The sequence below is a fragment of the Cibotium barometz genome, chromosome 47 (assembly GCF_041138505.1).
Source record: "Cibotium barometz isolate CiBa-2024 chromosome 47, ASM4113850v1, whole genome shotgun sequence".
Lineage (NCBI taxonomy): Eukaryota > Viridiplantae > Streptophyta > Polypodiopsida > Cyatheales > Cibotiaceae > Cibotium > Cibotium barometz.
Genome location: NC_141092.1, coordinates 47,394,528 through 47,411,388, shown reverse-complemented (window position 1 = coordinate 47,411,388; position 16,861 = coordinate 47,394,528). Strand labels below are relative to the sequence as shown.

The window sequence follows — 16,861 nt, the reverse complement described above, 5'->3', positions numbered from 1 at the left end:
CGTTGTTGTTGAAGGATCTCTTGGATCTGGGCATGGAAGGCCGCTTGGATCTAGTGGTCTGGGGGAAGTGGGTGCGTTGGAACTGGAGTGCTCTTTCCAGTGTAACTCTGGGAGTCATGGTGCTCCCAAGCTTGCTTGTATGTGCTGCCTTGTCCCTCTGGGATTCAGGGTACTGTGTGGCCTGCACCTGGTATCATGAAAGAAGCTAGTGATGGGTTGCTGTGAGGTATTGGGCGCTCAGGTCCTGGCCTCCCTAAGTAGCAGATCTCTATGCCAGCATAGCTCCATTAGGTACAGACCTAGACAGTGCAGGTTCGGAAAGTCAATGATCATGGAGAGTGGACCAAAATCAGTGGAATCCCCTCCTTATCCCATTATCCATAACATACCGGGCATCTGCAGATTTATTGGTCCTTGGTCTCCAGGGAGCATAATCTGCATATCCTGTCCTCTTGTGTGATGTCCTCGATTCTTCCGATCTCTCCTTGCAGGTGGTGTGATGAGACTTAGGATTTTCCCGATCGCAGTTTGCATGGCATGTGACGTGTGTCTATGAAGGTATCTTGGCTCCTAAATGTGTGTGTGTGAGAGAGAGAGAGAGAGAGAGAGAGAGAGAGAGAGAGAGAGAGATATTAACGTCTACAAGAGGCCAAAGTCGGCCTATGAGGCAAAAAATAATACAACTGTGTTCTTCCGGTCATCGGAAGAAAAGGAAAAGAAAGAAAAGAAAAAGTGTGCATGTGTCTGGATACAACTGTGAATCATCATGGATCGGTGGAACCCATATACAAAATATAGAAGGGGGTGGGGATTGAATGGGAGAGTTCAGGAATTAGGGTTAGAGTTCATGTGGGAGACATACACAGAGAAACAAGAGAGAGAGGAGAGTTGTGGGGATAAGTCAACTCACCAAGTGTGAGTGTGTGACTCCCCTATCACACATGTATATTGCACTAGTACACATAGTGCACTTAGTACATTAAAAGTACTAAGTGTACTATGTACTATAACTTATGGGCTTGTACACACTATAAGGGTGGGCATAATGCCTTTACCCCAACAACCTCCCACTTAAAGGCAAAGTGCCCTTAAATGAAGGAAAAGAAAAATCAGCATGTACATGATAATATACAAGGCCATATCAAGGCTGAAACTGGCCTCATCCAATGCCCATCAAGTGTCTGCAATGAGCAAACCGCTCCGGAGGCAAACTCTTTGTCAACAGATCAGCCGGGTTGTCATCCGTGTGAATCTTAACAAGCTGAATTTGCTTGTTCTCTATCACCTCTCTGATGAAGTGATACTTCACATCCACATGCTTCGTCTTTGCATGAAAGACAGGGTTCTTTGCCAACTGGATGGCACTTTGACTGTCACAATGCAACAATGGAATATCCCCTGTATAACCCAAATCAACCACTAACCGAGATAGCCATAATGCCTCCTTGCAAGCCTCTGTGGCTGCAATATACTCGGCCTCTGTAGTAGATAGGGCAGTGCACTTCTGCATCCTGGATATCCATGACACAGCACCTCCTGTGAATGTGAACACATAACCGGTAGTAGACTTCCGGTTATCTGGATGACCGGCATAATCCGAATCCGTGTAACCATGCACTAATGCATCCTGTTTGCCAAAACAAATGCACATATCCTGTGTGCCCTTCAAGTATCTCATGACACCTTTCACTGCTTCCCAATGCTTCTTGCCAGGGTTGGCCATGTATCTAGAAACCACTCCCACTGCAAATGCAATGTCCGGCCTAGTAGCAACCATGGCATACATGAGACTGCCACAAGCTGAAGCATATGGAATCTTGGCCATATCAGCCCTGCCACTATCTGACTGTGGGCTATCCATAGCACTGAGTTTCACATATGGAGGCAAAGGAGTACTAGTCTTCTTCCCCTCGTCCATATTGAACCTCTGCAAAACTTTGCCAATGTATTCCTTCTGAGACAAATACAACACATGCTGATTTCTGTCCCGAAGTATCCGCATACCCAAAATGTGATTTGCATCACCCAAATCCTTTATATCAAAGGTTTGATGCATCCTCTTTTTCAAGGCATCCATCTCTTTACGAGATTTCTCGGCAATCAACATATCATCAACATACAAGATGAGGATCAATAGACTGCCATCCAAAGCTTTCTTGGTGTATAAGCAGTGATCTATGTCACTTCTTCTGAATTTCTGGGATTTCATGAATGTATCAAATTTATGATACCATTCCCTTGGTGCCTGTTTGAGTCCATAAAGACTCTTTTTTAGCTTGCATACAAGCTTCTCCTTTCCACTCACTGCATAACCCTCTGGCTGTTGCATATATATCTCCTCATGGAGATCACCGTGAAGAAAAGCAGTCTTCACATCCATCTGAATCAAATCCAGATCATCATGTGCAACCAAAGCTAACACAGCTCTAAGTGTGGTCATTTTGACCACTGGAGAGAAGATCTCGTCAAAGTCCACACCATATTTCTGCTTGAAGCCCTTAGCCACTAACCTGGCTTTGTATCTTGGCTTTGCATCTGGTGCAACTTTGAGCCTGTAAACCCACTTGCATGGCAAAACCTTCTTGCCTGCAGGCAAATGCACCAACTTCCATGTTCCATTTTTGTGCAGAGAATCCATCTCTGACTTCATGGCACGCTCCCAAAGAGCCTTGTCTGCCCTCTGTAAAGCCTCCTTGTAACATGAGGGCTCCCCACAGTCAGTGAGCATCAAGTAGTCAACCCCTGGAACAAACCTGTCAGGGGCTGTGGAGGGTCTTGTGGACCTCCGTACCCAATGACCATCATTTGCAGGTTGCTGTCCAGCCTGCATATCACCTATTGGTGGCTCCTGTTCCATGCCATAAGGCTGAAAAATCATGCCCGGTATCTCCTCCAACTGTGGTATATCCATAAGGATATCTTCTGCCATGTCTGGCTGTCCATTTGGACCATTTTCAGCACCATTTAAGGGCTGGTTTTGCTGCTGTAATGGCTGATTTACAGCCCTTGGTTGTTGTCCATGATGTCCATCATCATCAAAGATGACTCTGCCAGGCTCCTGTTGCCTTGCAGGCTCCTTATACATGCATGTTTCATCAAAAATGACATCATTGCTGCGTATAATCTTTCTATTCACGGGATCCCAAAGTCTATACCACATTTCACCTCTGTCACCATATCCAAGGAATATGCATTTGTGAGACTTAGGATCAAGTTTGGTGCGCATTTCCCTGCGTATGTGCACGTACGCAACGCAACCAAACACTCTCAAGTGCTTGTATGACGGAGGCTTCCCTGTCCATACTTCCTCTGGCACTTTCCCACCAAGCCTCGTGTTAGGTGACCTGTTTATAAGGTGAACGGCTGTCATAACAGCTTCAGCCCAAAAACCATGAGGTAATGCAGCATGTGACAACATAGAACGGACCTTCTCCTGAATGGTCCTGTTCATCCTCTCTGCTGTCCCGTTTTGTGGAGGATCATAAGGAGTAGAGAGCTCTCTCTTGATGCCTTTAGCATCACAAAAGTCCTGAAACTGTTTGGACATATACTCTCCACCATTGTCGGAACGCAAAGCCTTCAGTGTTTTGCCAGTTTGATTCTCAACAAGAGCAACAAACTTCTCAAACACTGAGAATGTATCACTCTTCAAACGAAGAGGATAGACCCACACCTTGCGTGTGGCATCATCAATAGAAGACACAAAGTATTTTGCCCCTCCCAAAGAAAGCTGAGGCATCTCACATACATCTGTATGCACAAGCTCTAATTGAGCATCTTTCTGTCCAAGAGCTTTCTTGTGGGGGCACTGGAGTTGCCTACCATATATACAATGCTCACAAAACTGAAAACTTGAAAACTTTAGAGAAGGCAAGTAACCCAAACGAGACAATTGCTCCATTCCCTTGACACTCATGTGTCCCAACCGGCTATGCCACATAGAGATTTCCGGCAGCTCGGTTGCATTTACATTAGCATGGTGACAAACACCTGCATGCATAAAGTAAAGAGTGTCCACCTTAGACCCTCTGGCAACAACCAGTGAGCCCTTACTAATTTTCCACTTTCCACGACCAAATGTGGTAACATAATCAGCATCATCAAGCTGTCCAGTAGAAAGCAGATTCTTCTTGATCTCAGGCACATGCCTGACATCATGGAGCATAAGCTGTGAGCCATCTGAAAACACAAGCCTCACATCACCTCTGCCAAGAATCTTGCATGCATGGTTATCACCCAAATAAACCACTCCTTCATTGCCAGCAGTATACCTGACAAACAAGTCTCTGCAACCTGTGACATGAAAGGAGGCACCTGAATCAATGATCCATGAGTGCATACCATGACCACCTGTAAGAAGTGAATGGGCATCAAGTGAAGACGTAAATAGGACCTCATCCTCACTGTCACCTGCATGTGACACATTGATTTCTTCAATCTTGACTCCACTTTTGCCCTTTGGCTTTACATCTTTGGCTTCATCTTTGTCTTTGTCTTTGCCTTTTCCCTTTTCCTTTTGATCATTTTTCCATTTGTAGCATTGCTTTTTAATGTGTCCCGTCTTGCCACAATAATGGCATTCCAAATCCTTTTTGGAGCGAGACTTGCTCCTTCCCCGTTCTTGGCTTTTACCCCTTTGCTGGGATCTCCCACGTGCATTCATTGCATTGGACTTTCCAACAGAGTTGTTTTTCCTGTTCATCTCTTCTGGAAGAAGAGTACCCTCAACATCTGCATATGACAGCATAGCATTCGAATTGCTAGTGGCTGTCCTGAATGTGTCCCAACTCTCTGGCAAAGTGCATAAGAGAAAAGTGGCTTTGAACTCATCGTCCATTGCCAACTTTTGATTTATAACTTGGCTGACAATACCATTAAACTCATTGAGATGGGCTGTCATAGACGCCCCTTCCTTCACCTGAAGACCTATGAGTTTCTTCAACCAATACACTTTGCTTGAGGCACTTTGCTGGGCATACAAGTCCTGCAATCTTTGCCACATTCCCCAAGCTGTCTTCTCTTCACGAATGCTGAAAAGTAAAGAGTCTGACACAGACAACATGATAGTAGATCTTGCCAGCTCATCCATATCTTCCCACTCTTCAGCAGTAAGAGAAGCGGGCATTACACCCCTTTCTTTGATAGGCTTGTGCTGCTTCTTCTGGAGCAACACATTGTAGCACTGGGTTTGCCAAATATCATAATTATGCGAGCCTTCAAGCTTCTTGATGTGAAGCAATGAAGAGCTCTCACCTGTGGTTGCCATAGCAATATGCAACCTGTCAATGCCTGACTCCCTGCAAAATGTGCAAACACTGCACCAAAAGCACACAAAGTGCTCACAGTTGTTCTCCCAAGCTTTATCTCCCAGTGCGGAAGCACAAATGCAACTCTACTCCCACTGTATGTGATGAAATCACCAAAATCTGGTTGCTGCAGATTTAGGACAGCACCTTAAATGTGCTCTGTTACCCTTCCAAAGTACTGTACAGCAGTACTAAGTGCTCACGAATGCCAAGCTCAACAAGCATAAAATCTTGAAAAGCCCCTTGATTAGCAATTTGGCACCTTTACCTTCTCAATTGTTGATTGTACTTGCTCAATTGCAAATTCCAAAAAACAATTGAGGACAATACCTTGTAATTTTTGATTTTTCTTTTTGTTGCAAGAAAAGGGGTTGATGATTTTTGCTGTTGCAGAAAATCCGATGCTGTTGCAGAAGGGGGGTGATGAAGCTGCTGTAGCTGATGTACGGATGCTTCTGGGAGCTGCTGCCGGGTGCTGTGCTGAAGCTGATGTTTGCTGAATGGCTGCGTGCTGGTTCGTGTGCTGCTGTGAAGTGCGCCTGGCTGCTGCGAGTGGTTGCTGCTGCTGCTGCTGCTGTAGGCGCCTGGCTGCTCAGTGCTGACACGTAGTCGACCAACGCCACCAGTCGCTCGCCTGTTGTATTGACGCCTAGCGCAAGTAGCCAGCCGACGACTTCGCCTAGTAGCCTTCGCCGTGTAGCGCTACACGCTACGATGCGCTCGCTCACGCCCACTTGCTGCCTTCGCCGTCTCCGCCTAGCAGCGCTACACGATTAGCGCTGCTGTTGACGCACGTCTGCCTTGGCTGCTGCGACTGTTTCCAGCCATCCTATGCTGTCGACTGTGGTGCGCCTTCACGATTACACGCCTGCGTAGCCTTCGCTTCACACACCTTGGCCTTTCCAGAGTATACACAGACGAAAGGGAGTCTTGGGCTTTCTTTGCTCGATCAAACAGAGAGGACGGGCCTGCTCTTGCTTCTGCGCTTATCCTCCTCCTCGCCAGATACCTCAGCTTCCAGGCTTTTAAGAAAAGGATCCAACTCCTACATGGCGTTTCTGCTCGAAACAGTTCTGTCAATGCACTCTCAAATTAGAGGAATTTTGAAACCCTAAAACACAACCTGCTCTGATACCAGTTGAATGGGAGAGTTCAGGAATTAGGGTTAGAGTTCATGTGGGAGACATACACAGAGAAACAAGAGAGAGAGAGGAGAGTTGTGGGGATAAGTCAACTCACCAAGTGTGAGTGTGTGACTCCCCTATCACACATGTATATTGCACTAGTACACATAGTGCACTTAGTACATTAAAAGTACTAAGTGTACTATGTACTATAACTTATGGGCTTGTACACACTATAAGGGTGGGCATTATGCCTTTACCCCAACAGGGATGTGGATGGAGTGCTAAGGCAAGATGCATTTGTATATGCTGAAGGGGTAGTACAAGCATGCTATGTAGATCCATGTCTAACCATAAGAGGGATATAAGATATCATACATCGCCGTTGTTGAGGCTGTGAGTGGCGTGAACATGTTATCTGAGTCTGAATGAAAGCGAGCTAGCCTCTCCTGTGTCTCCATCTGGTGTCTCATTCGGATAGCTCCTATCTCTCGGTGAGACGGAGTCGGGGTGCTCTGTGTCCAGTCTGTCTAGGTCTCCTCCTGGCTCTCAATTCCTCTGCTCTCTGTGCGGTCACCCCACGTGGTACATCAGCTGGCACTGGCATAGCTCTCTGGAAGAAATCTGTGAGCTGGGATTGTCTCCCACCCCTAGTGGGAGCGGGTGTTTGGAGGAGTCTCTCTCGAGAACTATGAAGCTCTAGTAGTAGTCTGCCAAGTTGTCGCTAGTCCGAGGCCTCCATCAACTGATGTATAGAGAGAGAGAGAGAGAGAGAGAGAGAGAGAGAGAGAGAGAGAGAGAGAGAGAGAGAGAGAGAGAGAGAGAGAGAGAGAGAGAGAAATGAAATGTTATATTAACGTCTTCAAAAGACCAAAGTGACCTATGAGACCAAAGTTACAACCATGTGACATCTGATACACTGTCTGGAAAAGAAAAGAAAGAACTGAAGGTAAGTATCTAGCCCTACAATACATCACTAGGGAGCATCCGGAAGCAGCAACTAGGGAGAGTGGGAAGCTAATGCTACTAGTCAAAATGGGGTACATGAGTACATGGATACATGAATACATGAATATGGGGGAGTACAAAAGTGACAGTGAGTACAACAGTATATGGCTAGAGTCGTAATCATCCTAGGAGCTCTAGCATGGGTCTCTGTCGGATGGCGTGGATATTTGCCATAGTGAGATGCCTGGTCAGACGAGCCCGATGCCTCACAATGATGCTCTGAATCCTCCGGTGTAGGCACCGTCTCCGATGTAAGGATCTGCGAACCCTCGAGCGTCTGGATCTGCCCAAGTGGATAGCTCTCTCAACTAGAGTCCCACGGGGTGCCCACTGCTAGGCTATCGGCTGTCTCTCCTCCCGGGTAGTCCCTCTAAAGAAGTCAGTAATCTGTCTCTGTGTGGACTCCCTGCCAGTTGGGCGTCTGCTCGTGATAATGGACTCTCTGAGCCTGCGGATCTCGAGGAGATAAAAACCCAAGCATCGTTGATCACAATAGTCCATGACTCTAGCCAGTGGTCCAAATCCCTCTCTGAAAAGGCAATGGTAGTGCCCTCGAATCTCATAATATGCTGTGCAGCGACAGATGTAGTGCTCCTCCGTCTGTGGCTCTATCCAACAAATCTAACAAATCCTGTCCCGTGGAGGTATGCCTCTAAATCTTCCTGTCTCTATCTCTAACTGATGTGAAGAGGTGCGGATCTGCCCAATGGCGCACCTCAATCCATGAGACAGATGGGTATCCATGTAGCTCGGTCTAAGTATAAAGCCATCCTCAGTGGTGCGGAGAAGATGGTCTCTATAGAAAGCCATCTTCGTCCCCAAATCCTGTGAGGGCTCTAGTCATGTCCTCCTAGTGTCCAACTGAATGAGGTCCTGTTTGATGACTCTACTAATCTCAGAATGTGTCAAGGTGAGAGAGGGTGCCTCCAGAGAGTACTAGAAGGGTGGAAGTCTGTCTAAACTAAACCCGTGGAGCTCAAACCAGGATGCTATCTGCGCATACCAACATGAAGTGTCTCCCTCCATGGCTAGCTGATGAGAGGACTCTAAAGCAAGTCGTGCATACCGGTGTCGGGGAAGCTCCGAGGTGCTATGAATGAAGGACACTGGTCTGGCAAGAGCCTCGACTACAATCGGTGGTGCTCCCATCTCGGCTTTGATAATCTCATGGGGTACCGAGGCCTTAGCCCGAATCATCCTGGAGATCATGGACACAAGTGGTCTCTCCATCGATCTCCATCCATCGTATGTGCGTCTTGATCGATTGTGACGATCTAGGCTAGGCCCCCAGATCTGCACTCCATATAGCATAGCCGATGTGACCAGCGTGTCAAAAAGCTACAGTTTAGTGCGTGGCTCTGAAACTGTACCTGTGAGCACATCCTCTCTAGACCTCCCAGTGCTGCATATCCTCTAGTCAATCTGGCCTCTGCTGCCCCCCTCATGGAAAATGTGGGCCCAGTGAACACCACTCCAAGATATGTGTATGAGTCAACATACTCCACTGTCTCTTGCCCATATGTGAAAATAGGCGCTGATCTCCAGACCCACTGAGGTGTAGTGTTAAACACCATAACCTTGGTCTTACCAAGGTTAACTGAGAGCCCACTGTCCTTTGCATTAGCATGTAAAGTATCCAAGTGCCTCTGCATACCCTTTGGTGAGTCTGCTATAAGCACAATATCATCAGCATATAAGAGGAGAGGTATCCAAGTGCCAGCCAACTGGGCTCCTCTGTCCCCTCGTGTCCTAATATAATCAGAGATCTCATCAATGTTTAGTCCAAATAGAGTCGGAGAGAGCGGGCAGCCCTGTTTCACCCCTAAGTACCCTTGAAGTCCGCACCTGCCCAACTACTGTCTCATAAAGTGCCATAATACCCCAAATGAGCTCACATGGAACCCCCAAGTCTTGCAGCCTGGGCATCAGTCTAGCTCTGGGCTCTGTGTCAAACGCTTTGCGGAAATCCACAAAGCCACAGTAGATCCTCCTCCCATGTGCTCTGCCCTCCTCAATGATAGCCCTGAGGGTAAAGACATGATCCAAAGTAGAGAATCTCCTCCTGAAAGTGGCCTGTCCCTAAGCTCGGATCCCTTGTCTCTCTGCCCATCTGCTCAAGTCCTGCTCAAGAATAGAGGCATATAGCTTGGCCAGCGAGTGACCAATCATAATGGTGCGGTAGTTAGTCGGCAGGCTCGGATCTCCAGACTTGAGTACCGGCACAATCGTGGAAGTACTCCAAGTCCCAAGAAACCCCTCACACATGGCTCTATTAAACATGAGAGCTAGCAAGTCTGCAATCATATCTCTAGCATGTATGAAATGCTCGGCTACAATGCCCTCATGATCCTGTGCCCTCCCTGTATGCAATCTGTTGATGGCCCTCCTCACCATCTCTGCTGTGAAGAAGGTAGAAGTGGGTGGACAAGGCTCTGGAGGGTTCGGTAGTGGTGGTTGCTTTGGTATTGTGTAGAGGGAGGTTGCATACTCGCCCCATGTATTTGGAGAGGTAATGGCCGGAGGCGGGGGGTGCACTCTAAGCAATCTCCAGGCCTCCCCAGAATCCTGACTCAAAAACAACTGATAGATGCCTCTCTCCAGCCGAGCTAAGAATGCTCTCTTCTTCCGCCTAATGAGGGATCGGAAGATGATGCGTGACTGTCTATATGTAGTAACACCTGTGGCCACCTCTTTCTGTAGCCGGGCTCTGAGCTCCCTAGAGTCATCATCATACCAACTATTCTGGGGCATGCTCCTAGGATGTGGTCGTACTGTGGGCTGCGTGTGTGGGAAGGCCGTCGCTGCAGCTGTATGTAAAGCCTCTGTCAGGATCTGTGTGAGCTCTGCTAATGGCCTCTGTGGATCCTCTGCACTCAACAAGCTGTAGATCTCTGCGGTGTATACTCCATCAGTCTCTCTACAGAAGGTATATCTCGGCGGGTGATAGGAGGACTGCCCAACCTGGCGGGTACTGTAGTGGAAATCCACCGTAAAGGAGAGAAGTGCATGATCCACCATAACTCCGACGGGCCTGGGGCCAATTGCAAAATCCTGGATACTCGAGATGAAGGTTGGCGAGGCTAAAACATAATCCACTGTGCTGGCCCCATGTCTGTGTGGAAAGCAAGTAAAGCCACTGGCAAGTGGATACCTCTCTAGGCCATTTAAAATGGCCAGCCCATGTGCAGTCCCCATCTCCAAGAGGTATCTCCCATACTCAGTACACTCCACCTCATCTTGTGATCCCCGGGTCAAACACATCTCCTCCACATCTATCTCTCTCAACATCTCCTCCGAAGTGTCAAAGAAGGAGGTCTGGTACTGAGCCGTTCGAGCATTAAAGTCCCCAAGTATGATAACATCTCCCTCCCTGGAGAACTCCCATATGTCCTCATCTAGAATCATATATGGAGGAAAGTAACATATAGCAATGTATAGGGGTCTACCCTCATCTGCCCTCACTCTGACCCACATGTACCTCGCGCTCTCATCACGGCGCATAACATGGATGAGTGGTTGAAGCTTCTCTCTAAAAAGAACTGCAACTCCTCTAGATCCGCGACCACCATGCTTCGAACGGGCCTCCTGTCTACAAGTCATCTCCCATGTGTATCCCGCCACTCTCGGTAATGTGTTGCCTGGGGCCTAATGTGTCTCTGAGTAGAAGATGATGTCCCTATCTCTGAAGCTGTCCTCAAAGGCCCCCACATCTAGTCTCAATGCTCCGTTGTAGTTCCATACTGCAAGTCTCAGACTGGTCCCATAGGTCTCGCACTGTCAGGTGGTGTGTCTCTCTAGTATCACCACTCTGCCTCCTCTGTAAAATGCTAGCTTCCCTTTTTCTCTGGCTGCCCTAATCTCCGGCATGCACTCCCTCATATGTGCTAGCTGTGCCAAGGTGAGGTCATCTCCTAAAAAGATGCCCGTTTTCTTAAGGGCGGAGTGCTTGGCCAAGAAATCCTTCTTGGCCTCCAAGGTGGGAAAGCGTAAAATGAGAGCTCTCTCCTCCATTCTTGTCTTTCTTGCCCACTCTCCAAGCTCCCGTGTGTGTAGGCCTCGAAATGCCCATGCGTGTATATAAATCTTTGGCTTCCTCCTCTACATTGTCACCGTCCTTAAGACCCGTGATCCGCACATGAAGTTCCCTTGTCTTTTTCTTTGTTCCTCCTCAATGGTTAGGTTGATAATCTTCGAGGTAGATGTGCTTTCGGCCTCCTTGTTCTTACCTTTCTTGACCACTTCTATCCATTTCTCCGTTTCATCTACTTGCTTTTGCGTCTTCGTGAGCACCTCCACCCACGAGGAGGTCTCCCGGGCCTTCTTTTCTTCTTTCTCTTGAAGTGTTCTCACTTGGGCCTTGATGGTGTTCAGCTCCTCCATCATGACGGGCTGAATTTCACCTTCCTCGAGCTTATGTTGAGCACGTGCTTCTTCTATCTCTATCTTGAGATTTGCGATCTTTGCATCTTGGGCTGCTATCCACGCTTCAAGCTTCTTGACTTTGTCAAGAAGGCTCCGGTTGACCATATTAATTGCATTGTCCGTCTCTTTCTTGTGTTGTTGGATGGCTGCCTTGATCAGGTCTTCAATGTCGATCCTCTCCATCTTGTCTTGGGCTGAAAAAGGCTGGTTTTGGGTTAAAAATTAATTAACCCTTGGCCATAGGAAGAGCTCTGTGTGTGTCTGCAGCGCTTCCCACAGAGAGAGAGAGAGAGAGGCCAGAGGGGGCTGTTGTGAAGAGAGAGAAAGATAAGGCAGCAGGCGGGAGAGGGAAGGAGGCGGGAGAGAGAGAGAGAGAGAGAGAGAGAGAGAGAGAGTGGCGGGAGGGGGCTACGAGGAGAGAGAGAGAGAGATGGCCGAGTCCTTTTGGGGCGAGCAGGGAGAAGCTAAGAGCATGTGGGGGCGGAGTGAGAGAAGCGAAGAGAGAGGGGGAGTTGGCGGAGGGTGGAGTCGACCAGCTGGGGAATTGTGCAGCAATCGCACGGTGGGCAGCGAGCAGGAAGGGAGCGGCGGCTACACGGGAGGCGGAAGGGTCAGGCGAAGCGAAGGAGCGGCTACACGAGAGAGCAAAGGAGGTGACACGAGAGAGCAAAGGAGGCGAAGCGAAGAGAGAGAGAGAGAGAGAGAGAGAGAGAGAGAGAGAGAATAATATTAATGTCTACGAAAGAACCCAAGGGTCTATGAGACCAAAAGTGATACAAGGGTGTCATGGATATGCCGAGCCATGGAAAACTGAAAGAAAACATAAAAAGAAAACATCTAACACTAGTGTATGTACATGTAATCAGCTAATGATCCTGTTGAGATATGCCGTGATCAGCTAATGATGATACCTGCCTCGGCTAGAACTGATCTGATGGTGGAGGGAATGTTAAGCCTCTGGATGAGAGTGTGTCATGTTGGCGGAGGATCTCTTGGATTTGTCTCTGTTAGATGGAGCTCGTGGTGCTCTGGGTTGAGGGTGTGGCGTGCAAGATAGATCTCGCTCACTGCGAACTCTATGGGTGGTTGCTCTGATGTCGGAGTAGAGGCACTGGTATGGGTGGAGGACTCTGATGTGGATGTCTGGACTGCGAAGAAATCTGTGATGGCTTTCTGAGAGGGGTCCTGTCGAGGCTGAGAGAGAGAGAGAGAGAGAGAGAGAGAGAGAGAGAGAGAGAGAGAGTGAGATTGAAGTAATGACCATTTTGGCAAATTTGGTTTTGCAGATAAATGTGGTTGAAGGTTTAGAACTATATGAGAATGTGTTAAACAATCATGAGACTACACAACTGGCATACCTTATCGATGAAATCCAAGCTGCAGGAAGACGGGGAGAATTGAGTGGTATGTTTTTGTAGCATTTATGTAGACAGACAGTAAGTAAGCATTAGGAGGACCAAGCTTAATGTTATGAATTACTTGCACTATAGTTTACCTAATCAAGTATCTTGGTCCTTGTGTTTAGTCTCTTCCTTTCTCTTGATTGTTTGCTTATTTCATGAGAGCAATATAGAAAGGGTTTCAAACTGCTGGTTGCTGCCCTCCTTACCGTGCACTTGACTGGGGCAGGAGACTGGACTACTTGTGCTGGCTGTACCTTGCTAGAGGCTAGATCTGAGAGGAAAGCTTTCCAAGGTGGCTATATGCTAGACACTATAAAAGCTTGATTGAGCTGGATACTAAAAGCTGAGTGGAAATGTCTCTTTGCTCTGTGCCACGATGTTGGGGTAAAGGCATTATGCCCACCCTTATAGTGTGTACAAGCCCATAAGTTATAGTACATAGTACACTTAGTACTTTTGATGTACTAAGTGCACTATGTGTACTAGTGCAATATACATGTGTGATAGGGGAGTCACACACTCATATCATGAGTTGACTTATCCCCACAACTCTCTCTCTCTCTTCCGATGACCGGAAGAACACAGTTGTATTATTTTTTGTCTCATAGGCCGACTTTGGCCTCTCGTAGACGTTAATATATCTTTCTTTCTTTCTCTCTCCCTTCTTCTCTGTGTATGTCTCCCACACATGAACTCTAACCCTAACTCCCATTCAACTGGTATCAGAGCCTTAAGCATCTCAGCAGTGGAGCAGTCGTACTGGTCGTGCTGAATTCTGATCTGAGGGTCGCCTTGCCTTCTTTGGTCGCCTTTCTCTGCCCAGCCAACAGGCGTGGGCTGCTCAACTGCTGCCCAGCAGCTGGGCGTAGGCAGCCAGTAGCGTGGGCTGCCAAGCAGCCACGAGGACTGCCCAGCCATTCAGGCGCAGCCAGGCATCTACAGCAGCCAGGCGTCTACACGCTTAGTGCGAAGGGGAGGCAGGCGAGCGTGGAGCTTTTCGAGCGTAGCTGGAGGAGTCGGGCAGAAGTTTAGCGTTACGGCTGGCTACTAGGCGGAGTCTGCGAAGCAACGCGTTGGGCGGACAGCGCTGGCGGGCGGCGCTCAGCTCCACGTCACTTTCTCCAAGGCGGACGTCCATCGCTTCGCTCCACGTCACCGCTGACCTGCACCTGCCTCTTGGCGTCGAAGCAAGAATGCGTACCCCTCCGCCTTCATACGCGTTCTTTGCACTCGATGATCTCTCTCAGCACGGCAGCAGAGTCGGTGCAGCCGAACGTGGGCAGCTTCCACATGGTCCAGAAGCCATCTTAAGCACGCCTGAAGAGCCCTCCATCTGCACAACTAGCCACGGGCGCCTCCTCCGTTTCAATACCACTGTAGAAGCCTGACGAGCAGCAGCAGCATCATCGTGCAGCACTCTTTCTGCAGCAGCAGCATCAGCAAACCCCCCTTTCCTGCAACAAAAAATCAGAAAATTACAAGGTATTTTGCTTCAATTTTTCTTGGGATTTGCAATTGAGCACGTACAATCATCAATTGAGCACGTACAGGTGCCAATTGCTCAATTTTTGAGCAAAATTGGCAAAATTGGGTGACATTGGTCACAATCAGGATCAATTTGCAGGAAATTGGATGTCGAAATTTGGGGCTTTTGATGTAATTGTGCAATTAAGCAGTCATACATGCTGTATGATGTGAGAAATCGCACATTCGGGCAAAATTGCAGCAAATTGCAGTGCAAATCAAGGGGCTTTTGTGCCGATTAAGTTGATTTGCATGCAGGCACTCGCAGTTGATGCTTTGGGCAACGTGTTGATGCCTGTCAAGCACTCAGTGTGCCTGTAAATCAAGGGGCTTTCATGTATTGGATGTATATGTGGCCAGGGGGAAGCACCGTGAAGACTTTGGATGCCTTCATGTGCGTCAATGTACCATGTATGATCAGCAATTGATCTTAAATCAAGGGGCTTTTCAAGATTTTATGCTTGTTGAGCTCGGCAAAACAGCAGGCAAGACTTTTATGCCTTGAATCCTCAGAAATCAGCATGGAGTCAAGGGGCTTTTGCCCAATTTCTGTTCGGAACTGTTGTATGCAGTGTTCGGGATTGTAAAAGTCTGATTTTCACTCATTTGGACAGCCAGGAGAGCATTTATTGCTACTGTACCTACTGGTACAGATTTGGCACAGCTTTGTGCAAGTTTTGGCATGGCTGTACACTGATTTGAGTGAGGAAAAGGTTCAATTTCAGCTGCTGTACTTGCCGGTACAGGTTTGGTACATCATTGGTGAGCACTTGGTACTGTTGTACAATACTTTGGAAGGGCAACAGAGCACATTCAAGGTGCTGTCCTAAATCTGCAGCAATCAGATTTTGGTGATTTCATCACATACAGTGGGCGTAGAGTTGCATTTGTGCTTCCGCAGTGGGAGATAAAGCTTGGGAGAACAACTGTGAGCACTTTGTGTGCTTTTGGTGCAGTGTTTGCACATTTTGCAGGGAGTCAGGCATTGACAGGTTGCATATTGCTATGGCAACCACAGGTGAGAGCTCTTCATTGCTTCACATCAAGAAGCTTGAAGGCTCACATAACTATGATATTTGGCAAACCCAGTGCTATAATGTGTTGCTCCAGAAGAAGCAGCACAAGCCTATCAAAGAAAGGGGTGTAATGCCCGCTTCTCTTACTGCTGAAGAGTGGGAAGATATGGATGAGCTGGCAAGATCTACTATCATGTTATCTGTGTCAAACTCTTTACTTTTCAGCATTCGTGAAGAGAAGACAGCTTGGGGAATGTGGCAGAGATTGCAGGACTTGTATGCCCAGCAAAGTGCCTCAAGCAAAGTGTATTGGTTGAAGAAACTCATAGGTCTTCAGATGAAGGAAGGGGCGTCTATGACAGCCCATCTAAATGAGTTTAATGGTATTGTCAGCCAAGTTATAAATCAAAAGTTGGCAATGGACGATGAGTTCAAAGCCACTTTTCTCTTATGCACTTTGCCAGAGAGTTGGGACACATTCAGGACAGCCACTAGCAATTCGAATGCTATGCTGTCATATGCAGATGTTGAGGGTGCTCTTCTTCAAGAAGAGATGAATAGGAAGAACAATTCTGTTGAAAAGTCCAATGCAATGAATGCACGTGGGAGATCCCAGCAAAGGGGAAAAAGCCAAGAACGGGGAAGGAGCAAGTCTCGCTCCAAAAAGGACTTGGAATGCCATTATTGTGGCAAGAAGGGACACATTAAAAAGCAATGCTACAAATGGAAAAATGATCAAAAGGAAAAGGGAAAAGGCAAAGACAAAGACAAAGATGAAGCCAAAGATGTAAAGCCAAAGGGCAAAAGTGGAGTCAAGATTGAAGAAATCAATGTGTCACATGCAGGTGACAGTGAGGATGAGGTCCTATTTACGTCTTCACTTGATGCCCATTCACTTCTTACAGGTGGTCATGGTATGCACTCAAGGATCATTGATTCAGGTGCCTCCTTTCATGTCACAGGGTGCAGAGACTTGTTTGTCAGGTATACTGCTGGCAATGAAGGAGTAGTTTATTTGGGTGATAACCATGCATGCAAGATTCTTGGCAGAGGTGATG

General features: G+C 47.7%; 1 protein-coding gene and 1 pseudogene across 1 annotated transcript in view; one reads left to right on the top strand and one right to left on the bottom strand.

Moving 5' to 3' along the window:
* The window catches only part of LOC147611778 (uncharacterized), a 66,111-nt gene that overhangs the window by 27,770 nt on the left and 21,480 nt on the right, over positions 1–16,861 (top strand). Inside the window, exon 3 of the mRNA XM_086784836.1 lies at positions 13,147–13,264. Within this exon, the coding sequence (XP_086640962.1) occupies positions 13,147–13,264 (118 nt within the window). The remainder of the gene's footprint in view (positions 1–13,146; positions 13,265–16,861) is intronic.
* On the bottom strand, positions 6,256–12,043 carry LOC147611779 (uncharacterized; annotated as a pseudogene).